Here is a 24,966-nt window from a genome sequence, read left to right as displayed (position 1 = left end):
ACCCGCAAAACACCAATCTCAACAGTGAAGAGGCGACTCCAGGATGCTGGCCTTCTAGGGCGGCAGGGTAGCCTTTTGGGGCGGCAGGGTAGCCTAGTGGTTAGAGCGTTGGGCTAGCAACCAAAAGGTTGCATGTTCGAATCCCCAAGCTGACAAGGTACAAATATGTCGTTCTGCCCCTGAACAAGGCAGTTAACCCACTAGGCCGTCATTGAAAATAAGAATTTGCCTAGTTAAATAAAGAGTTCCTTAGCTAGCACAACGTGCCATTGAAACACTGGAGTGATGGTTGCTGATAATGGGCCTCTGTATGCCTACGTAGATATTCTATAAAAATAAAATTGAAAAAAAAAGCCGTTTCCAGCTACAATTGTCATTTACAACATTAACAATGTTGTAAATGCTGCATTTCTGATAAATGTTATGTTAATGAACCAAAAAAAAGTGGTTTTCTTTAAAAAACAAGGACATTTCAATTTCTAAGTGACCCCAAACTTTTGAACGGTAGTGATATTTACTGTTTCAATGCAGGCTTCCTAATTAACTTGTTTTCCAACATTGGTTCCTATTGAACCTTGCCTGAAATAAGAGTGTGAAAACACAGATAGTGCCCTGTTTAAATGACTTGAGCTGAGGGAGTGCCCGTCTAAATTACTTGTGCTGAGGAAGACCACAATGACGACGTTGTCATCTCGATACTCGTAAAACTGTTTGTAGCAAAAATAATAATTATCGTCAAAGTGATTAGACACAACCCAAAAACATTGAGGTACTTAAAATAGATGTGCTTGCTGGCTTCAACTCTGTTCAATGTTTAGTCCATTGCAGCGTTTTTTTACCCTTTCCAATCCTTGCACAGAACAGCATCCCCCCTATCCCAAGTGTTATTTTTCAAGGTTTTTCCTGCTTTTTCCCTGTGTCACCTTTGATGGTCCATAGCCTTCCAAGTAAAATACACAATTACTACTTGTCCATTCTCAGTGGCTAAGGCATTCCAAATCTCTTTGCTTTTCTTACATTCCTCTAAACAGCACTTCCGTTTAATACACCAAGTTTTACGCTGGACAAGCTGTTGTTGGACGAGCTTGGCTGTAGTCTGCCTGTCCTCTGTGTCAAGGACCCCACTTCAAACACCTCCTGGATGGCTTTGCGGAAACAATGGAAGTTATAGTCTATTAAACCTGAAAGAAAACATCAGAAAAATAAATCACGCTATATGAATTTATTTCAAAACAAATTGGGCCAGTAACTTCCAGCACTACAAATGAGATAAGCATGGTAGTGCAGCGTGTTAAACTTCTTCTAAAGGCTCTATGCATGTCGGTCAAATCAACAACAGGTAACATAAATGGTTAAATCCTTTAAATGGTGCCAGACTTTTGTCTTACCTTTCTTTTCAAAGCTCTCCTCTCTAAGGATGCAAACGAGGGCTAGGAACTTGGTGACCTCTTTCAGGTATAGTATGGTGGTATTGTTGAGCTTAATGATGGCCAAAGACTCCTTATCATAGGCACTGCCATTTCCATCTTCCCTCAGGCTGCAATGGAAGAGCACAAAGCTATTCACTTTTTACAATCGCAAAATAAACTCAAAGCTCTCCACGATAGCTTTTCCCAATCACAGCAATCTACGATTCCTTGTCAACCTTTGCAATCTCAAAAGCTTCCTTACCACATGCTTCAACCGAATACAGTGCCAGAGTGATGCGTATTCACTGCATTGTTCATTTCAATTGATTTTCACATAAATCCCAAGCATGTACAATGTAATTGATTGAAGAGACAGTTAAATAGGATGTTTAATACACACATTTTTAAATGGCATGACAGGGATCATCAACTAGATTCAGACGAGGGGTGATTGTTTTCTTGAACAGATGGTCGGGGGGCCGGAACATAATTACAAATTATTTGTAGACTGCAAATTGACGACAAGAAGCCCAAACACATAATAGTTGACTAAAACATAATAATTTCAAATGTCTCTATTATGTGTGGGAATACTTGGGAACAGATTTCCAAAATTAAAATCACTACTTGGAGCTGATTTTGTGGTGTTTTTGTAGTCTTATGTCCAACAATGATTTATTATTATTTGTATTTATTTTGGGGGGGGGTTCTTTTGCTTATAAAACTTGGGAGGCCAAATAAAACCACCTGCAGGACAAATTCGGCCTGCCAGTTGGGGAACCCTGGCATATGATTTTCTCTCACCCATAGATACAAGAGACGTCAATGACAACATCGATCATGTCACAACAAAGCTCGTATGACTGCATGTCCACAGGGGAGCTGTCGGTTGCGATGTAAATCTTACTGACCACGTCAAACAGGAAGGCTTTCTCAATCCCAGAGTTCTGTCCAAAAATAAAAACACAGGGGCAATGTTTCGACATAAGAAACATTATCGAAAGGACTAAAACATTGCAGAAAATCTGTTGTGATTTGTGTAGAAGTGCGGAAAAACAAGCATCAGTTCAAATCAGCTTATTGGTCAAAATAATACATACTGATATGAAAATGTTCACAAGGTTTTCCAATGTTGGTAGCTGAGGAATGAGCTTCTGGACAACTTTACTGAAAGCCTCAAATATAGAGTGGTCATAGATGCTGGTCAAATAAAAGCTGAAACATAGAAAGAGAGAGGAGAAAGAGGGAGAGAGAATTGAGATCCCAGTTATATTTCCTGTGTTTCTAACAGTTCCTCTCCCAACATGTTAGGTCAAAAACAAGCTGAACCCTTTGAGTAACATTCAGCCACATACCTAACCACCAGTTAAGGACAAAACAGGCCGCGCCGACAAATGGTTAAAAGCAAGTGTGTGGCTTTCATATCTCCTCTGACCACAGAATATCAGCTGACATTTACTACTGTTCATTTCCCTAAGATACTTCATGTTGAATAGCCACAGTTGGTCCAGACCCAGCAGGTGATCTACTGCGCACGGCCGACATTCATTATGGTGTCTTGTCCTTTATACTAAAGGCCGTTACACACGTCATGCAAACAGAACTACGGAGCGCTGTATACTGTCCGTTCCAAAATTTGAGCCTCACAAAGTACATAGAACTACATGTGAAAACGACGCTTCGTTGCTGTGTTTGCATAGTTTGAGTGAAGTGTGTAGGGCCCTTAACCTGAGATGAAGCTTCTCCAGGCTGGCATCTGCCAGGTCATCGTTGGCTCTCTGGTGGACATCTCTTTGGGTTTCTATCTTGTGGTCGTCTGACAGGCCATCAACCTTATGGATAAACACCTCAAAGTTGATCTCTGGGTTAACCCTGTAGGCTCGGGACACTGTGAGATGTAGCCTCCCCAAGGCTTCAACATAATCATCCTGATGAAACCAATAGAAAACAAAGGCATAAGAAGAGCAGACAATGCAGCAGCCTATTTTTTTTTAATAAATAAAGATCAGTGGAACTGTAGGCTTTATAGTCAGTCTCCCAGGACTGCTGTAGAAAAGAAGAGCCTTCTCAATGTTTGCCATGGGTAGTGGGTAATTCCATGGTAACGGAATTATGCCGAGACTCATTTTTTCACTTTCAAATGTATACCTAACAAAAAACGATTGATTTTAGAGTTAAACAAACCTCTCTATGCACAAGGACTACTTTTAACAATTTCCACTGAACATTTCACAAAAAAACATTAACAGGAAGAACTGTGCAGATACAAAGTTCAGTAACAGATTTGACCATTATTCTGTTACCAAACTGTGCATCTGCAGTTTTTCTAAGTAGTCATTAGAGTTGTATGGTTTGTTAATCTTTGAAATCAATGGTTTTTGTTTGGCATACATTTTAAAGCATAATTAAAGTGTGTTACCTTGGAATTGCCCTAGTACAATGTCTAACATTCCTCTAGTATTCTCACCTGAGCATCAATGACGAATATCAAAGCCCCCGTGCCCCTGAAGATCATCTCATAGTCAAAGGTAGGATCAAAGAAGTCCACCTGACCAGGGAAGTCCCAGATTTGAAAATTGACAAAAGAGCTGCTGGAGATGTCATCCTTATAGATTTTGTTGGTGCTTTCCAAGAACAGTGTCTCGTTGGGCGACATCTTGTGGAATACAACCTGGATATAGCGCAATAGTTGTTTAAATTGGACAAATACAATCAATGTAAATGACTACTTGACTAACTAGCTAGGTAATCAACAACTTGAGTAGTGTACTATGCACTATGGTGCATACACATTATAAACATTGTAGTGATGCACAGAAGAACGGGCCAGCAGCAACTTATTGGAGAACTAAACTAACAGAAGTATAGCAACACACCTTTTGAATAGATGACTTTCCACTTCTCCGCAATCCCATCAGCAGGATCCTTGGTTTACTGTCACCTGACGTCGTGCTCTCCTCCTCGATATCTGGTTCCTCCACTCCGTAGCCAAAATCCTTTGGGAAAGAGTCCACAACACCATAACTCCGAGCCAATGCCGGCTCCTCGTACTGAATCGACATTTTGCCTCAACTCTACCAAACAAATCAACGTTAGCGATTGCTAAATCTACTGGTCAAATCCAACCCTGTTTGGAGATAGCGTTAGCACTAACACTAACTAGCCTAGCTAACTACTCAGATAGCTTGCTAGCTACTGGTTTTGCTTGGTTGTTCACAACCTAGTCGTGATTTGAAAGTAGACGATAGGTAGTGCTTTTATAGGGTGTATTCACTACGAACTAAATACCAGCATTTTAGTACCAAACAACATTATTGTATACTATACTTCCGCTACCCAACACTCCCGGTTTTAGCTTATCAACTAGCCAATTTTGTCTCACTTCCGCCATAACCTGTATTTTCCCGCCCCCTTAATCTCATTGGTTCTCCCGCCTAAAGCTTTAATCAAAGCCCAAAACGTGTACATCTACGCAGAGCAGTGTTATAGAACATTGGCCCGTTGTCTTTTCTACTTCTCGAATTTTCAGCGCAGCTCAAGCAATTTCTCCAACCGTCAACACATTCAGATGAATAGAGCACACGTACCTGGACACGCGTTGGTTGGGAATTTTGTGTGTTAGGGGCTGCTCTTTTCACGAAGCAACGCTGAGTGCCTGGATACAGCCTTTAGCCGTGGTATATTGGCCATATACCACAAACACCAGAGGTACCTTATTACTATTATAAATGGGTTACCAACGTAATTAGAGCAGTACAAATGAACGTTGTGTCATACCCGTGGTATGTGGTCTGATATACCACGGCTGTCTCCAATCATTTTGCTTATACAAGGGGTGGGTCTAATCCTGAATGCTGATTGGTTAAAAGGCCATTCCAGCCGGTGTCTATTTCACAAATTACCACCAGCTAAATCTATGACATTAAAATGCCTATTTACTCCACTGACTGCTCAATCCACTGTCTCATCAGCCCAGCTATTTTTTTATTTATTTAACTAGGCAAGTCAGTTAAGAACACATTCTTATATACAATGATTGCCTATCAGGAAACAGTGGGTTAACTGCCATGTTCAGAGGCAGAATGACAGATTTGTACCTTGTCAGCTAGGGGATTCGATCCAGCAACCAAAGCTCTAACCACTAGGCTACCTGCCTTGATCGCCACAATAAAAAGCATATTATCTCACATTTCTTTTAGACTAACATTTCGTTTTCAACAGAGGAGATTTGTATAAAACCTTTCTGTCTGTCTCTCCAACATTTGCAAAATTGTTTCAATATTCAAATTCGATCTCCAGCTGTCCAATAGTAATGAACGTGCAGGGTTCGGGAGTTGACAGACAGGCAGTGTTTCTCAGCCACTCGAAATCATGAATCAACTGGCATCATTTTTTATGGAAAATTGAAAGAAAGAAAAGAAATGTCAATTGAAAAAAGGTATAACGAAACGAAGTGCAGCTAGCTTGCAGTCTTTCCAGCTTCAGGTTGAAGTTGTGTTAGCTGGCTAGCTCCTCTGAACAACAGTGTCCTGACGAGAGCGGAAATGTTCTATGCCAGGCGAAATGGCGCTTCATTGGCCCATTGTTATGGACGTATCCAAATAAATGTCACTAGAAAACAGCTTAAACAAATGCAAATGCTGCTACTGTTGTTATTCAGTCTGCAATGTTTGACGTGACTGTGAATTAGCCGTAGTTGGCTAGTTTGCAAGCAAGGGATAAGAACGTTGCCAGCCAGTATGGCAATCCAACAATTAGAACTATCGGAGTTATTGGAAACTCAATAGTAGACTGTTGGAAGATGCTAATTTCAAGATCGTTGCCTAAAATATTATACAACAAAATTTGAGGAAAGCCCAACTATTTAAGTCTTATGGGAAATATTGGGAATTAAGGAAGTATGAAATAAGACAAACAGCCATGAAGTGAGGTAAAGATATTGCTGAATTTAAAAGATTGAGGTAAAATAAATTTAAGGAAATACTTTCTCTAATCTCTATGAAGGACCTTGATGAAGAAGGAAAGGGTCAGTTATTTTCTTTACAGCTAGAAATGGACCGAATGTATGAAGAGAGAGCAAAAGTGGCATTTGTAAGATCAAGAAGGAGATTGTTGGAGGAAGGTAAAAATACACAAAATACTTTTACAATTTAGTGAGAAAATCTGAATTTACCTCTATTAATGAGCTTAATATAGATGGTAAAGAAAATGAAAACTCCAAAGATATTTCAAAATATGTTTCAGAATTCTATGGTAATCTTTACACCAGTAATGCCTGGTGTAAAGACTTCCAAAAGTCTTGTGATTAATGAATTTATATTAATAAAAAATAAAAATGTATCAGCAAGATAAAAGAGAACAAATCTCCAGGGAATGATGGCCTTTTTTGTGAATTCTATAAATATTTTCAGGAGGATATTGGTGAATTTATATTTAATGTTTTCAAGGAGGCAATTGATGTAGGGGTCCTGCCGGTTTCTGCGACACAAAGCCTCATTTCTGTAATCCCCAAACCAAACAAAGATCCTATGATGTTAGAAAATTGGAGACCAATCACATTAATTAACAATAATGGAAAGCTACTTGCATGCATCTTTGTAGAAAGACTTATAAAAGGTCTTGATGAAATTATTGATGATACCCAGTCTGGTTTTATGAAGGGGAGACAAGGAGGCAATTGATGTAGGGGTCCTGCCGGTTTCTGCGACACAAAGCCTCATTTCTGTAATCCCCAAACCAAACAAAGATCCTATGATGTTAGAAAATTGGAGACCAATCACATTAATTAACAATAATGGAAAGCTACTTGCATGCATCTTTGTAGAAAGACTTATAAAAGGTCTTGATGAAAATATTGATGATACCCAGTCTGGTTTTATGAAGGGGAGACAGATATGTAATAATATTCGACTAGTATTGGACTTGATTGACTATAATGAGCACATTATGGAAGATAGCTTTATTTTATTTGTAGACATTTACAAGGCTTTGATACAGTAGAACATTATTTTATTTTTGAGACTTCGATTTTTTGGTTTTGGTCAATATTTTCAAAGTGTAATTAAGACACTTCACAATAATAGTAATGCTCTGTTAAATTATCCAACACGTGAATTATCCCATCGAACTTCACAGAGATTCGACATTAGAAACGGAATTAAACAAGGATGCCCAATTTCTCCTTCCTTATTTTTATTGGTCACACTTCATATCTATAAGGATAGTTGTAGTGGTATTCAGATACAAGATAAAGAGATAAAATGTTCATTATTGTCTGATGACACCACCAGTTTTTAAAAAGATCATAATGAAGCCAGGAAAGCTATTGAGTGTATTAATGGCTTCTCACATGTATCTGGTTTATCTCTGAATATTAGGGAATGGGAATTATTTGTGTTGAAAAGATGTGACTTAAACTCAGTATGTAATATCCCTGTAAAAGATGTGATCACATATCTTGGTATTAAAATTAGCAAAGATCCGAAAGAAAGGGCCAACTTAAATTTCTCTCCTATTGTAGATAAAATTGGAAAGAGATTTAACTCATGGTTATTATGAGATTTTTCTTTATCTGGATGTGTACTTTTGTCAAAATCTGAAGGTCTGTCCAGATTAGTTTATACCTCCCTTGCCTTGGATGTTCCTCTGTCAGTAACTAAAATGGTTGATACTAAATTATTTAACTTCATGTGGAGGAATAAACCTCATTATTTAAGAGAAGCAGTAATATGTAGCACCCAAAGTGGGGAAGGGTTGAATGCTCTAGATTTTAAAACCTCTAATATAATCTTTAAGATCAAATGGATACAAAACTATTTAAGAAATAAGGATTGCATTTGAAATAAATCCCTAATTTAATATTCCAACGGATTGGTGGTCTAGAATTCTTACTCAAATGCAACTTTGATGTGGGTAAGATCCCAATTAAGCTTGCTAACTTTCATAACTTCTAACTTGGAACCTCATGTAAAAACATACTTTTCCCCCACATAGATATACAATCTGGAATAATAAAGACATGAAATACAAAAACAAGTCTTTGTTTTTCCAGAACTGGTTTTACAACAGCATTATGTGGGTTAAACACTTGTTGAATAATGATGGACAAATGTATGGTTATCTTGAATACATGAAAACACACAATGTTACATTCACTCCTGAGGATTTTCAAATAGTTGTTATAGCTGCCCCTAAAGGTGCCATTCTTCTTTTAGGAAAATATAACAGTACTCCAAGTTCAACTGTTGAGGATTTTGTAGCCTCAATACAGCTAGAAGGAATTGACATTTTAAACTATTAATGTAGTAACATGTATATAAGAAAACTATGTCAAGATGTTACTATCCCCTCTGCTAAAATATACTGGAATGCAGCCCTAGGACAAGTGAACTGGAACAAAGTCTCACTGTTGTCTGGCAAATATTGTACATCTAATAAGGTAAAATAAGTATTATACAAACTCATTCATATAATCTACCCTGTAAAGACCTTTATTATACACAGATTCAAAACAGCTATTGATAACAAATGTGTATTTTGTGGTTGTGACCCAGAAACTCTTTTGGGACTGTTCTTATGTCAGAATATTTTGGAGTGCGTTAGAATATTTTATTTTAAAAGAAACTACTATTGCTATTAATTTGCAAGACTCTGATATTATGTTTTATTTTTATCCAAATTATATGGACCCTGATTTAACTTTCATTGTTAATTTGTTTATTTTTTATACCAGATTCTTTATCCATAAAATGAAGTGGGCGGAGAACAAACCTATCTTCACATTGTTTGAGATAGAATTGAAATATTATTTAGAAATGATCAGTAAGTGTAAAAACAAAAAAGCAATATGTACACTTTTTGACAAATTGAGAATGTATCTCGATATGTAATACCCCTGTCTGTTTATGTACTCTTGTTTGTATATTTCTGTTTTTGTATTTGTTTTGTTCATAATAATAATAATTTATAAAAAAAATGACAAAATGACCAGCCGGCTTGGGCAGCAACCATAGATTTGTGTTGGGACTCTATCTTGTGGAATAATTAAATGGTATGAATAAATTAATTTAAATTAAATTAAATAAATGAATCATAGTTATAGCAATTGTAACGTTACCACCGTGGAAGTGAGGAGTCAGGGGTGTATTCATTACGTCTCGCAACGGAAACCGTTTACCGTTTAAGAACTAAACGGAAGCAAACAGAGAAACGGAATATAACGGGGAGGATCTACCAGAATTTGTCCAATAGAAACTCTCGTTTTTGTTGTAAAACGTTTTCCCTTTGGAGTAAACTATTTCTGTTGTAAAACGTTATGCAACAGACGAGACATTTTGCAACAGAATCGGCGTAATGAATACAACACAGGCTTAGTTGCTTGATAAATCTCCAGCTGTAGATAGTTTACTTATCTTCATAACGCAACATATTTGGTCGCCAGGCATAATGTCCTATTACAGAGTAAGTATACGAAACTTTTCTTCAATTAACTTCATACAAGTGGTTTGAAGATATTAGATTTCATATCCTGCGTTTTCACTTGTTACTTTGTAGCGTAGTTTTAGCTACCACGCTAAATGCATTAATTTATTTCTTTAACTTTCACTCAGCGGCTACACATAATCAGCAGCATGGCTGTATTGGCTAGCTTGTTTAGTAGTTCGTTTTCAAACTTCATGGTCAACCAGACATATTTGTATTCTGCTTGCTTACTGCCCGGAAATAGTCAAGTAACTGAAGTAGTAAGCTAGTTGCTGCAAATGGACAACGTTTGTTTTGTTACAGCCTTTTTAATGTATTTTCTTTATTGTTTCTTTCAGGGTTCTGAATCTAAGAGGGAACAATTTCGAAGGTATCTCGAAAAAGCGGGTGTTCTTGACACTCTCACTAATGGTAGGTCTTTCAGAAATTCAAGAACATTACTGCCACAATGCATAAACTATGTATGCATATAGCCATTGACTGTGTGAGAAACTTTGTTTTCATGTTTCTTTTAACCGTAACCACTTGCACAGGCTACAGTGTAAACGTAGTATCTTTGAGTTCTATACACATCACCACCAATGTCCATAACCACAGTCCTGCTGTTTGCAGTGTTGGTGGCCCTATACGAAGAGACAGAGAAACCTAATAATGCTTTGGAGTATCCTTTTGTCTTGGTTTGGTAATACTCCAAATTGATATGATAAAAGAAGCATCTTAAACTAACTGATCTTATTGATGGTTCCTGTCATTTTTTTTATTGAATTTGTGATGTATGTATGTATGTATGTATGTATGTATGTATGTATGTATGTAATGTATGTAGAACAAACATGCATCTCTGACATGCTCTATTTGTGGTATTTCTATCTGCACTGGTCAAGAATGTTTTCGTACTGAACATGGCCCATGTAGGCCTAGTCAATCATTGGGCAGGGAAATTACCGTGACCGAAATCTGGTGACTGCAGCCCCCCGCCAACTCGTTCAAGGGTAGAGTTTGTCTACATCACAAAATCTGCATCTACAATTGTGGTTGTGCATGTGATGTCTTTAAAATCTCCATCCCTAACTAAAAAATCTCCAAAATCTCCATCCCGGCCAACATCTCAGCACCCCCCGCAGCAACTTGCCCAAGCCACCCCTGCTTCTCCTTCACCAAATTCCAGACAGCTGATGTTCTGAAAGAGTGGAAAAATCTGGATCCCTACAAATCAGCTGGGCTAGACAATCTGGACCCTCTCTTTCTAAAATGATCCACTGAAATTTTTGCAACCCCTATTATTAGCCTATTCAACCTCTTTCGTATCGTCTGAGATCCCCAAAGATTGGAAAGCTGTTGCGGTCATCCCCCTCTTCAAAGGGGGAGACACTCTAGACCCAAACTGTTATAGACCTATATCCATCCTGCCCTGCCTTTATAAAATCTTTTCCATTTCGAATCCCACCGTACCTTCTCCACTATGCAATTTGGTTTCCGAGCTAGTCATGGGTGCACCTCAGCCACTCTCAAGGTCCTAAACGATATCGTAACCGCCATCGATAAAAGACGACAGTACGGTGCAGCCGTCTTCATCGACCTGGCCAAGGCTTTCGACTCTGTCAATCACCGCATTCTTATCAGCAGACTCCATAGCCTTGGCTTCTCAAATGACTGCCTTGCCAATTTCACCAACTACTTCTCTGATAGTTAAGTGTGTCAAATTGGAGGGCCTGTTGTCCGGACCTCTGGCAGTCTATGGGGGTGCCACAGGGTTCAATTCTCAGGCCGACTCTTTTCTCTGTATATATCAATGATGTCGCTCTTGCTGCTGGTGATTCTCTGATCCATCTCTACGCAGACGACACCATTCTGTGTACATCTGGACCTTCTATGAAGACTGTGCTAACAAACCTCCAAACGAGCTTCAACTCCATACAACACTCCTTCCGTGGCCTCCAATTGCTTTTAAATGCTAGACTGTAAACTCTCCTTCCAGACTCACATTAAACATCTCCAATCCAAAATTCAATCTAGAATCGGCTTCCTATTTCGCAACAAAGCCTCCTTCACTCATGCTGCCAAACACCCTCGTTAAACTGACTATCTTACCAATCCTTGACTTCGGCAATGGCATTTACAAAATAGCCTCCAACACTCTACTCAGCAAATTGGATGCAGTCTATCACAGTGCCATCCGTTTTGTCACCAAAGCCCCATATACTACCCACCACTGCGACCTGTATACTGTCGTTGGCTGGCCCTCACTACATATTCATCGCCAAACCCACTGGCTCCAGGTCATCTATAATTATTTGCTAGGTAAAGCTCCACCTCATCTCAGCTCACTGGTCACCATAACACCCACCCGTAGCACGCGCTCCAGCAGGTATATCTCACTGGTCATCCCCAAAGCCAACACCTCTTTGGCCGCCTTTCCTTCCAGTTCTCTGCTGCCAATGACTGGAACGAATTGCAAAAATCACTGAAGCTGGAGTCATATATCTCCCTCTAACTTTAAGCATCAGCTGTCAGAGCAGCGTACCGATCACTGTACCTGTACACAGCCAATCTGTAAATAGCACACCAAACAATCTCATCCCCATATTATTACTTACCCTCTTGCTCTTTTTCACCCCAGTATCTCTACTTGCACATCATTTGCACAGCTATCACTCCAGTGTTAATGCTAAATTGTAATTATTTTGGCTCTATGGCCTTTTTATAGCCTACCTCCCTACTCTTCTACATTTGCACACACTGTACATAGATTTTTCTATTGTGTTATTGACTACGTTTAACTGTTTTTGTCGCTTTGCTTTATCTTGGCCAGGTCACAGTTGTAAATGAGAACTTGTTCTCAACTGGCCTACCTGGTTAAAAGGTGAAATAAAAAAATAAGAGTTTAGGATGTGGCTGGTCTACTGGTAGTGCTGCTGCCCCTAGACCACACATTGCCTCTGGAAGAGAACTCTGTCACATTCCATTCTATGCACCATCAGCTCTCTCATCTCAATAACTTATTCACTGTATCTAACAACAAGAAAGAGTTAGAATAGCCTTCACCTAAACACAGCTTTCTAAAGCATCACCTTGGTGTGGCTGGTGTGGAGACAGCAGATGCCGAGGCCCTCCGTTTGGGGCTGTCTGAGCTACAGCAGAAGTGTGATCTGCTCATGGAGGAAAACAAAGAACTCAGAAAGAGGGTCAGCAGCATGGCTGGATAATTAAATATTTTTCCTAAATTGCAAGGGGTGGTTTCCAGGACACTGATTGATTTTAGCCTAGGCTTGGACTAGAAAACACTTTCAATCGAGGTTAAAACATTTTTTTTTTTTTTTATTGTCCCTGCTTTTAAGTCCAGTCCTACGCTTAATCTTTGTCAGGGAAGCCATCCCAAATGCCTGAAAATGTCAAATCTCGGTACCTTGCAAATAGCTGAATTTGCTCTACCTTGTTTTACAGCTTCTGCAGTATGAACCAACACCTGAGGATGGAGCAGCGGAGTAATGTAGTTGGTTGAATTGTTCTATTTTTTTCACTGTTTGGAAGGGGCGCTTAATGTGAAGCCATAATTTCTTTATAGTGTGTGTGTGTGTGTGTGTGTGTGTGTGTGTTAGTTATTAAGGTAATGTAATTTTGTTTAAGTAGTAAATGTGGCTTTTGTGTACAGGCACTTCCTTTGTTACCATTACCTCCAATTTAAGTCAATAAATACTCTTGCAGGAAATATTTCTCATGGAATTTCTTTTCGTTGATTTACATTTTACAGTATCTATACTGAACAAAAATATAAATGTAATGATTTTTACTTAGTTACAGTTCATATAAGGAAATCAGTCAATTGAAATTCATTAGGCCCTAATCTATGGATTTCACTTGACTCGGAAGGGGCGCAGCCATGTGTGGGCCTGTGCCCACACATGGCTGCGCCCCAATCAGAATGAGTTTTCCCCACAAAAGGGCTTTATTACAGACAGACATACTCCTCACCACCCCTCTCAGACGATCCCGCAGGTGACTAACCCAAATGCAGAGGTCCTGGGCTGGCGTAGTTACATGTGGTCTGCGGTTGTGAGGCCAGTTCTCTAAAATGACGACGGCAGCTTATGGTAGAGAAATGAACATTAAATTCACTGGCAACAGCTCTGGTGGACATTCTTGCAGTCAGCATGCCAATTGCACTTGAGACATCTGTGGCATGTTTGTCCCCAGCACAAGGTGAACTGGTATAATGATCATGCTCACTAACAAGGACGTAAACCAACTTATGTTCAACATTTGAGCGAAATAAGCTTTTTGTGCGTTTGGAAAATTTCAGGGATTAAAAAAAAAATAAAAAATTCAGCTCATGAAACATGGGACCAACACTGCATGTTGCGTTTTATATTTTTGTTCAGTTTAGATGGGAATTCCCAACAACTGATACTTGCCCCTTATTTAAATGCCAAAAAAACAGGGCCATAGTAGACAATACTGCTTCTAACCTGTGGTGGGGTTTAAAAATGTGTTACTTAAAGTCAATGTTCTTGCCTGTTTCTGTTTGGATTGATATTTTAACCCATATCTTAGGGAAATTATTAAATAAATTCATTTAATAAATTCAAGAATATTTTTACTTTATTTTATAAAGAAAGTTATACAATTGTGGAAACAAATCAATGTTCAGTAAAAATAGAGTTTTCATATAATCCCCTACCACAGCACCATAAATATGTATAATTTACATTGTCAATTGATCAGTGGGCTTTGGGCCACTATATCAATGCTATTTGAGGACGGAGGACATCTGCAGTAATCTGACCTGGGAGGAAAAAAACTAGTTGAGTATTATGCAACTGGTTTATTACTCCTTAGCCAAAGTCCTTGTAGTAGTGGGTTTTCAATTACAGTTAAACTCTAACTGTATTTTGTTATTATAGTGGATAGTATTGAATACATTTGACCAGTACATCATGAGCAAAGAAACGATTAATTGGACTGATACTAAAATGGATCGTAATGTCGCTGACAAAATATCCTCTGATTAGTTTGGTAGCTAGTGAACTCCAGCCACCAATTTCAACTGGGGAAAGTCAAATTCTGAACTGAATTTAAAAAAGTGCAATACCACAGACTGAAATGAGGAAATCTTGCTTAAACAGGTCTCTTATTTTCCTTGTTAACAAATACTGATTTTATCCAATGAATATCATTGATTCAGTTTTGGATTACGTAATTGCAATTACTGCCTAAAGGATATAGATTATCTGATTCTGCTTTCCATTGCTCTTTGTTCATTACCACAAAATGCACCCTTTTGTTATGGTACAGTATATAAGACAAAAAACCAATGCTGTAAACATGACACTGGCGTTGCTATACTTTTTCTCTCAAACATAGTTTTACCCTTTTGTCCTGCTTCAAGGAGTAGTTCACTATTTTACAACTTGATGTTAGGTAGTTCTTCACCCTGAAAGTAGTCTATGGGTCAAGATAAACTGTAATTCTTTAAACAGCCATTACAAACCTCAACTAATTTTAGGCACCAAAAGCTAACAATCAATGGGAGTGATGGGGGAATGTGAGCATAGCCTAACACTGTAACAGTTTCTTGTGACATGAGTTTAATAGCCTAACTCTTAGATCTGCAGGTTGCCTGGAGCTCGTCTGCTTGTGGCGTTACTTGCTAATGACATTCGGAGTTTGGGAGAGCAGACAGGAGGACTGTTGCCATCGTGGCTGTGCCGGGACGCAGACCTCGGCTCTCCTATTGAGTCCGAGCTATGAGGTCTGCTCATTCTCTTGAGGTCCGGCTTAGAGAAGGCCCTGGCTCGGCTGGCAGCAAAGCTGCAGCGTGGCTTCATTCTTATTGTCTCAGGGTAGGAGTCCCCACTATTTGAGCCATTCCCTTCCACCACTGTGGAACAGTTCCATGGGGCACTGACCCGTCGTGGTTTCCTCACAATGACCGAAAGGGTCGGACATGAGGAGGCATCTACCCCGGGGTACTCAGAGCCCCGTGAATCGAAGCCCACATGGTGGGGGAGATGGGCGAGAGGATCTAGGTGGCAGGGTAGAGAATCCATGTGATAGGGTAGAGGGTGCACGACAAGGTCCTCTGGCTCATCCACAGAGGGAGACCGAGTCGTCTCACTGCTGGTGTTTGAGTTGCTGTTGTGCTCAGTAGGACTTGGCAACACTCCCTCCTTACTGTCTGTATTGTGGCTGTCAGTACCTGGCTTGAGTCCAGGGTCCCCCTGAATGGGAACAAAGGCAGAGGAGGCATTGATGAGGGGATACGTGGGTCCATTACCCTGCTTCTCCAGCAGGAATGTGTACCCACTCGGTGCTGTGGAGATAGTAGGCTTGCGGCCCACAGAGGTGCCCCCCATGTTAACCTGTTGCACAACAGAGTTTATTTTGGACTTGCTAACATAGCAGTCATCCAGGTCATCCTTGAGATGTGGTTGGTAGGCCAGGATGCTCTTCTTGAGCTTCTTGTAGCTCAGGTGCATGATCTCCAAGAGGCTGAGGAAGAGGGACACGGCGGCGATGCCCTGCATGAACATCATGAAGATGTTTTTTTCCGTGGGCCTGGAGACAAAGCAGTCCACCACATTTGGGCAGGGCTCCCTCTTGCACTTAAATAAAGGGTCCAGATGGTGGCCATAAAGGAGGTACTGGCACAGCATGAAGCCCACCTCCACCACAGACCGAGTGATGATGTGGGCCACGTAGGTCTGTAGCAGGGACCCCCTCAGCGGGGCCTTGTTGAGCTTCCCCAGATCCAGCTGTCTCATCTCCCTCTCGATACGTCTCCGCACCTCGATCCGCTCCACGTCCACTGCCTCCAGCTCCTGACGCAGAGCCGCCTTTTTAGTGTGACGCGTCTTCTCCAGAGCTCGCAGCTGGTAGATGGCGTGGCCCATGTAAACCAGAGAGGGCGAGGAGACGAAGATGACCTGGAGAACCCAGTAGCGGATGAGAGAGATGGGGAAGGCTCGGTCGTAGCACACATTGCGGCACCCTGGCTGTTCTGTGTTGCAGATGAAGTCGGCCTGCTCGTCGTTCCACACGCCTTCTGCAGCAACGCCAAGTGCTAGCATCCGGAAGATGAAGAGGATGGTCAGCCAGGTCTTTCCCACCATGGTAGAGTGGATATGCACTTCTTCCAAGATCCCACCCAGGAAGTTCCAATCTCCCATCTTCATACGGGTTTTGCTTATTGACGGGAAAAGGTCTTTGTTACTTAAAAAGCAGAGACAATATGGAAATAGAATGTAAAAGTTAAGTGTATGGGAAGGTCAATAATAATACATGACACAATGTGTAAACAATGCTCAAAGAATTCCAGGCTTCATTTGATTATGAATTAGTATTGATGATGATGACGATCATTACAATGATTGGTAATTGGAGAAAAAATATAGAATATTAATAATTAGCCTACCATTGATCCAGGTTTATTGGACCCTAAAAAAATGGGGACGTGTAATGGATATAGGAGACGATAGCAGCGGGAAGTAGTTTGGGGGTGGGGGTGGGGGTGCCTGCGCTGAAGACTTCTGTATCTGTCCACATTACTTTTGTGATGATTTTTTTTTTACAACTAAATGCATTTGAGTGTTTACCAGCATTTGTAACTTGAGTCTGATAATTATCTGTACAAAACAATTTATCTGATAATACTTGTGGAATATAAAATGACTTGATTAAGATGTTTTCCAGTTTATTGAATTACTTTGCAAATGATTTCTATGTGGAAACTGAAATGGTCTATTCATTCCTTTTCCATTTTAGTAACTGCTCTTATCCAGAGCAACTTACAGTAGTTAGTGCATACATGTTCATGCTGGTCGCCAATGGGAATCGAACCCACAACCCTAGCATTGCAAGTCCTCTGCTCTACCAACTGAGCCACATCACATCCCAAACAACTTGTTTTTCTTCATGCTAATGGGAAGTCTACAGGTACAAACCTAGATGAACAGCCTATTTATATTAATTGGTTTGTAAGGATGGTAAATTAATACTGTTCAAAAAGTGGTTGTTTTCCATGTTATTTGATCAAGAAAAATATTTAATTTGATGTGAATGTTTTGTGTCTGCCCATAATTTTGCACCTTTTGATGTAAATGTTTGAGGACCGGGTTTTGTTGTTTCTGGATTCCATTAGAATGACAATAGCAGAGAAAGGGACAGGGCAAAAATTATTAGAATATGGCAAATATAAGTACATTTTTGCATTCTATCCATGCTTGCTTTCCCGTGCTAGCTGAGACATGAAACAGATAGGCTGTCGACAATTTATTAATGCACAATTTGCCTAAATGGCTGATGGAAACACTTCAATGGAAACACTATGACGTCATTACGTCCATCTGTTTTCGTCGACACAATAGTTAAATGGCAACACACCCTAGCAGGCAATTGCCGCATCGATTTTCTATGCGAACTTTCTAAATGTCGACAAAATAAATCACTGGACAAGTTAATGGAAACATGATGATCATTTGTCCTAATTATAATGATAATATAATAATTAGGTAACACAATATCAAATAAAATGATCATCAATAACATTAAGCTGTTACATCGTTCATATTAAGTAACCTATTTGCAGTCCAGTTAATTGCATCATTTACAGAGAAAAACAATTCTTCCAAAAAAAATCAATGCAAATGACAATCATCAAAATGTAGTTCTCTTTGAGAGTTCAAGTCAGGAGGCCTCTGCTGGAAAAATAATGTATTCATTAATGTGTTAAAACTCAATCTAAAATAACATAAATAAACGTACCTTTCATTTGGGAAATAAAATGTACATAAACAGAAACGTTTTACCAAAATATTCGTACGTTCGATAGAGTCCCGTGCTCATTGTCAATCTCTTTATATTTATCCGAAAAAATGCATATGCCCTCATTGACGATGGGCTACAATGCCGGACCCTGATGAAATGAAAACAAAATAAAACCAGCCTGTGGCTTTAGTTGGTGAGAACTATATAAGCTGCCAAGATAAATCAATTGTACTATTTGTTGTCGTTTACCTTGCAGCAGTATGCACAGACTGTGGGTGGTGGGGAGCCCTGTGCGTCATCAGGCGATGGGGGGGACCGTCAAAAATATTCAATCGTTTTTCTATTTGAGGCTGCTCCTAGAGGACCTCGAACCCATGGTGACCCTCGGTGGCGCTCTGCCCGGTGATGCCTGTGGAATATGATGTGGTGTGTATGGTACACCGACACTGAGCCAGAGCACTGCCCCCAGTAGCTCTGAGTGCATGTCAGAGGGGTTCCTGTAGTTACATAAAACATCTACAAAGTCAAATATACTGTGTCTGAATTGGATTAATTAGCCTGCCGGTGGTTACTAAAAGTGATGCCTACTTTGGGAACAAGTAGAAAACAATTAGAAACAACCCCATCCTCAATTCAAAGTATTTTGAATATCTCCTCCCCGAATGTGTACTCTTCTTAATTAATGTATTTCAAATCTAGTAGTTGATTAGTCAGGATTATGTTGCAGAATTACTCAATTTGGAGAATGATAGTTCGGTCAAACTCAAATCTCAACAAACTACTGTGTTGGTAACAGAATTGCAGAATGTGTAAAAAAGACAGACTGAACAGGAAAGCTCATTTTCTTTCATTCATCCATGGGGTAGCTGTATTGCACAATACCTGTCAACCATTTTCTCAGTTTGTTGCCACAGGCAATGATAACCACACACCATCAATCAATGAGCTTCGGAATGAACCGCTGAAACTTACAACCATACAGTAAAGTATACTCCATTTTTTTGTACATTTCCCAAACACAATTTAACACAATACTGGCAATTAATCATGGCGATATCAATGCTACAGGTTTCAAACCTGCCATAAAGATGGGCTGCAATTGATTGTATTTTGTTTAATTAACAAAACTGTCCAAATATAATTTATCTTACCTTGTTCTGCAAGGTGAAATATTGCTAAATATGTTTACAAGCAGCTGGCTATCTATCTTCCACCTCCAATTAAAGTGATATTTCTAGTCATAGTTGATCCTCAAAATGGTATTCTATTCCAGTCATTTATTCCACTGGCTTTTAAGGAACAGAAGCTACACCTGTACTGATCCCATTGGAATTTTTTATTTTTATTTCTTGTGTTTTTATTCTACATTATGTTATTTTTAGTATTAGATTGTTATTGATTACTGCATTGTTGGGTTTAGAGCTGGCAAGAAAAGCATTTCACTCTAGTGCAGGTGACATCAAAACTTGAAACTAAAACTTGAATCCCACACCAATATTGTGTTTTTTGTTTTTAAAGTGCTTGGATATTGGATGAAATGTGGGGAATTATAAAGGAAACATGCATATGTGATGTACACAACTTTATTAGTGTATACACATATTATAAATAGCATTTCATCACAAATGTACTATAAAAGACTGATTCTAATATGTACAGTATAAAAACTCAGATAATTGTGGCTTGTCACAACCTCTTGCTGCAACCTCACTGTCACCCTTTGTTCACTTCACAATTCAAGGGATTCAGGTCCAGGGCCTATATATATTTGTCTCTTAGTTGCTCTTCACATAATACAAGTCCAAGTTTCCTCAATGGCACACTACACTTTTGGATCAATGCATTTTCTCCATCCTGAGGATCAATATGTTATGTCCGATTTCATACATGGATGACTCTGTGAATCAAATTAAGATGGTCACCCCAGCTATTGCATGTTTTTTATTCTATTTATAGGAAATTAATGGGTATGGCCTGTTGGCAGGTTTGATTTTGTTGACTGCCCGGTGGCCTACTAATACTATGTGAACCAGCCAATCCAGGCCCTTTTTGAGTTTTAATGAGGTAAGAACACCCTGTTATGTAATTTATGTGTGTGAAAAAAGGCTGCCTCAATTTGCTACTGAAATATGGTAAAGCCATATGAACATTTGAAGTTACTGTACATGAAGTCTGCCTGGATGTTGCCGTCTCTGTTTTAGCTTACTCTACTATTGTCATTCTCTTATAGAGCTCGCAGCTTGTAGTCCTAAAAAACAGAAATGAGTTAGCATTTTCTACCCGTTTCATTGGTCATTCCTGTTGGGGAAATGAATGGGGTTTTGGGATAAAAGCTGAAAATAAGGTCTCCTAAGCTTGTGTTTACAACATACCTTTTCAGTGTCAATCCAAAAACCATACAGAAACATATATCCCCATAGGGTTTGGCCAATGAGTCATGGCAGAGTTAGCGCCTACAAAAAGACACCATTACTATTGCAGCTTTGGAGTGGTCTAAAACAGAAATTGATAAGCGCATAGCTCAAATGTCATTGTGATTGGTAGACTGTAGTTTCCTGTTGCTGTTGTGTAAATTGTGAAGAAAACAAGCCTGAAAAAACTAGGAATTTTCTCTCCCTCATACCAAGTTTTTAGCAATCAGAACTGTGTACTTGGACAGTATATTGAATGTATTCCACGCTTTTGATATAATCCATCTTTCAAGTATTTATGGTTGTTTTTCATGGTCTGATATTCTCCACAACTATGAACAAGGTGCTTTATACCACTCAGAATGGTCAGTGTGGCCCCCTGGTGCTACATTGTAACACCTATGTGACATGACCCCTATTAGGCTTACTTAATTTACTCTCACAAGAATTACATTCAAAATGATTCCTTTCAAATCAAGTATTTATTCAATGTTATAATTGTGTTCAACAAAACTGACCTTAAAACACAGTAGTTAGGACAAATATTTTTGTAAAGGTTCAGGGTATTTTTTTGGTAAAAAGGTGATATCAAGAGCTTCTTGTACAGCAGAGAGCAACTCAATCCACAACACAACTGAAGAATTTAAAAAAAAAATCAAATGGCATGTCTTAATGATAGGCGTGCCATTGTATGTATGCAGTTTATGCAGACACACATTAGTTCACATTTGAATGGTGAAAATCTGTTCTTTTGACTTCAACCCATCCATTAAGGCGTACACTCCCTGTATTCAGTGGTGTGATGTGTAACACTACGTAATCCCTCCTCACCAAATCACAGAACACACCACCTGTACTACAGGGTCACCTAACTAAACTCTCCAAAAAATGTTTAATTTAATAAAATTATCAGACAGTACACTCAGTTGATATAAATCACATGTAATCATTCAATAAATCAAATATACAAAAAGAGTACATAGGGCCAGCTACAGAATAAAAACATTGAGCATGCCTCTACAATGAGTGGAGTTCCATTACAAACATCAAGGGCCCAGGTATATTGTAGCCAATTCAGGGGGAGGGGTAGCCATTACACCAAGAGAGCCAAACCTTTTGACGAGGTTGCTAAGTGTTGGGTTAAGGTCGCTACAATGTCAATAACAGAATCAAGTCTATACAGATGTTTTATTCCAAACCAAGAGGTGACTGTGCAGTTTCACACATTTCAGCCTCCATTTTTTGCTGGCCCATAACAAAAACCCTCATCCAGTCTATTCCTGTAAGAAGGATCATAACCAGTAAACAATTGAGCCCTTCCATCCATGTTTGGTTTTCTTGGGAGTAATAGCCTGCATATTTTACAAAGAGCTTAGTATACCGACACACACGCTGTGTTGGCATCTCCTCAATTGCAGCATAATCTGGTAGAATGTCTAACAAGAACCCTAAAATATGTAAAACAAGGGAATCACACAAAACAACTCTGTACAAAATATGTATAAAGAAAAGCAAAACTGCAATTGACTGTAGTACACCATAGTTCCACTGTATAATATCAAATACCATTTACATAAAGCGCAAATAACTTTCATTTCTAAAATCAAAAGAAAACCACCTTTTCAAGTATGTTTTGTGAAAAAAAATAAAAAATAAAAAGGCATGTAGGGTCAAATGCTGCAGCAGTGAGTTTTGGCAGGTTAAATTGAACAGTCACGTCAGCCCAGCTTTCCACAACCCTTGAAAAGGCAAGTCCACTATCTATCTCCCAAAGAGCACATCCACACAAGTACAGTACAACTCAGACTCAGAATATTGAGCGTTTTAAAAGGAAAAGAAAATCATGTCACTGAAGTAGTGAAGAAAAACTTGGGAGATTGAAAGCAGCAGTCTTGAGGTGAGCGCAGGTAGCTTACTATTAAGAGTTCAGGAGACATCTGAAAAATAGAAACAAAATGTTGATTAAAACAGGCACTGGGGGAACCGAGGATAAAAGTTAGTGTGCGTGTTTCGATTATTGTTGGAACTCACAGCTGGAGGGTCTAGCGCTATATTGTCGCATGATCTGGTCATGTGTGAACTTCACAAACGATTCATATTGTTCTGGGAAGGAACCAAAAACATAAAATGATCTAGGAGTCGTCATACCATGAGATGGCCCGTATTCATAAAGCGTCTCAGAGTAGGAGTGCCGATCTAGGATCAGGTCACCCATGTCCATGTAATATTATTCATTATGATCTAATAGGCAAAACAGATCCTAGATCAGTGGCGCTCCTACTCTGAGATGCTTTATGAATACGGGCCCATATCTGTAATAAGGAAGTCAGAGTCAGCATACCTGCCAGCTTAGTGTTCAGGATCTGTTCATACTCTTCACAGATGGTCTCCTCGTGGTCCTTGAGGATTCGTTCACACAGGGAGCCTACCTGGCGCAATGTGAAGCAGGGCTGGTCCCTCTTCATAGACAGTCCTGGGGAAACCATAACATGACAAGGAATGAGCTTTAGTCTGACAACTGCATACACAATCTGGTTAAAAAGAGAAGCCCTATTAGATCTGGTTTACTTCTGCAAGTGTTGAGACATTGAGAATAAACAACAAATGCAAAGGTGAGTGTGAGTCATCTTTTCTAAAGAATTTTATTTTGTGGCTCTTCTTCCCGACACCACAAACAAGAGACAGCACAGTGAGTTGACTGTTATTCACCCTTATAGTAAGTTTATTTGTAATCAGATGCTGACAGCATCTTCAGCTTGGTGAGGGCTAACTGCTTGAAAACAGACCTGATGGGGAGCTTGGTGCCATGAAACCAGAGCTTTGTCCTGGGCCATCACTTGGAGTCTGGGACTCACTCTGGTTGAAGGCCTCCTCAAGTTGGCACCGTCGCTGGTAACGGCTATATTCTTGCCTAAGATTCTGGACGATCTGCTCTGTGGATGGAAAAACAACTAAAGTCAGCTTAACATGGTTGGCTTACCCTGGAAATGGTGTTTCCTCAGGTAACAGCCCAGGCCTCACATCTATATTGGGTGTGACGAAGCATGAAACATGGTCACATAGCCATGCACCCAATCAACCTATCAAACACATGTTCAACTTGGTACCTGGATGGATGCATGAATGATTTCCTAGCCAGGTATTATCATCAACTTGAAGCTACACTGTTATGCAGGATAACCATGTTAGTTACAATCAGGACCGGGTTCATTCTGGCCAACTAGAAAGTGAGTAACGTTAGTTAGCTATATTCCTAGCTAGAACATGTTAGTCTTGCTTCAATGTTTGGCCTACTAACTACAACCTGTAAATCGGGTTCATTATTAGATAGGTAACGTTAGCTAGATAGCCTGCTGAATGATAATGTATGATCCCATATTTTACTATTCGCTACTTTCAGCCACTGCACTGGCGCTAGCTAGCTACAATGGCCACCATCTAACGTTCGCTAATTGTTTTTACATTCTTCAGGCAAACAAGTAACCTGGGGTAAGTCTATGTTCTCCTCCACAAGTTGATTGGGGAGACATCGAACTGTCACCGGTAGCAGAAAGCAGGTTACACCGCTTTGGTGAGGAGGTGACTGGGGTCCCTGGCAGAGGGTTGCACCTTCGCCGTTTTGGAGATTGAGGGCTGTGAAGGGCCTCAAACTCAATTGAACGCTTCAAAGTAGCTCCGCACGCCATGCTAGCTAACTTAGTCCAGAAAACAATGTTTTTTGGTCGGCAAAAATTCTGGATCGCTGCTAATAACGAGTAAATGAAGGTTATCAGTTTGTCCGTCTTGTGCTTTCTTATATCTTGCCGGTGTCTGGGAAATCACTTATTCGCTAACACAGGCTTCGGCTAAATAAAAACGTTCAAGTGGCGTCTTCTTCCCTCGAGTTTAATGTACGATGTCAC

At 39.7% G+C, this 24,966-nt stretch overlaps 4 protein-coding genes across 4 annotated transcripts; 1 reads left to right on the top strand and 3 right to left on the bottom strand.

Annotated features, from left to right (window-relative positions):
• Positions 1–897: 897 nt before the first annotated feature.
• On the bottom strand, positions 898–4,812 carry LOC115175599 (ras-related GTP-binding protein C). The gene is made up of 7 exons (XM_029734954.1): positions 4,286–4,812; positions 3,877–4,080; positions 3,138–3,337; positions 2,510–2,624; positions 2,214–2,356; positions 1,389–1,537; positions 898–1,181 (listed from the first exon to the last, which is right to left on the bottom strand). Exons 1-7 carry the CDS (start codon positions 4,469–4,471, stop codon positions 1,024–1,026), a joined length of 1,155 nt encoding a protein of 384 aa, XP_029590814.1. The 5' UTR covers positions 4,472–4,812; the 3' UTR covers positions 898–1,023.
• Positions 4,813–9,701: 4,889 nt separating this feature from the next.
• Positions 9,702–13,599, top strand: LOC115175597 (c-Myc-binding protein). The gene is made up of 5 exons (XM_029734953.1): positions 9,702–9,869; positions 10,229–10,301; positions 10,503–10,551; positions 12,946–13,075; positions 13,335–13,599. The coding sequence occupies exons 1-5, from the start codon at positions 9,855–9,857 to the stop codon at positions 13,377–13,379; spliced, it is 312 nt and encodes a 103-aa protein (XP_029590813.1). The 5' UTR covers positions 9,702–9,854; the 3' UTR covers positions 13,380–13,599.
• A 1,827-nt stretch (positions 13,600–15,426) lies between these two features.
• On the bottom strand, positions 15,427–17,142 carry LOC115175438 (gap junction alpha-9 protein-like). Its single transcript, XM_029734668.1, has one exon. It carries the CDS (start codon positions 17,060–17,062, stop codon positions 15,491–15,493), a length of 1,572 nt encoding a protein of 523 aa, XP_029590528.1. The 5' UTR covers positions 17,063–17,142; the 3' UTR covers positions 15,427–15,490.
• Positions 17,143–21,527: 4,385 nt separating this feature from the next.
• LOC115175596 (akirin-1) lies at positions 21,528–24,966 on the bottom strand. Its single transcript, XM_029734952.1, has 5 exons — positions 24,549–24,966; positions 23,851–23,997; positions 23,406–23,537; positions 23,096–23,167; positions 21,528–23,001 (listed from the first exon to the last, which is right to left on the bottom strand). Exons 1-5 carry the CDS (start codon positions 24,748–24,750, stop codon positions 22,991–22,993), a joined length of 564 nt encoding a protein of 187 aa, XP_029590812.1. The 5' UTR covers positions 24,751–24,966; the 3' UTR covers positions 21,528–22,990.

The sequence above is a fragment of the Salmo trutta genome, chromosome 36 (genome assembly GCF_901001165.1).
Source record: "Salmo trutta chromosome 36, fSalTru1.1, whole genome shotgun sequence".
NCBI classification, from domain to species: domain Eukaryota; kingdom Metazoa; phylum Chordata; class Actinopteri; order Salmoniformes; family Salmonidae; genus Salmo; species Salmo trutta.
Note: the sequence above shows the minus strand (reverse complement) of the source record. Positions and strands in the feature narration are given on the sequence as shown.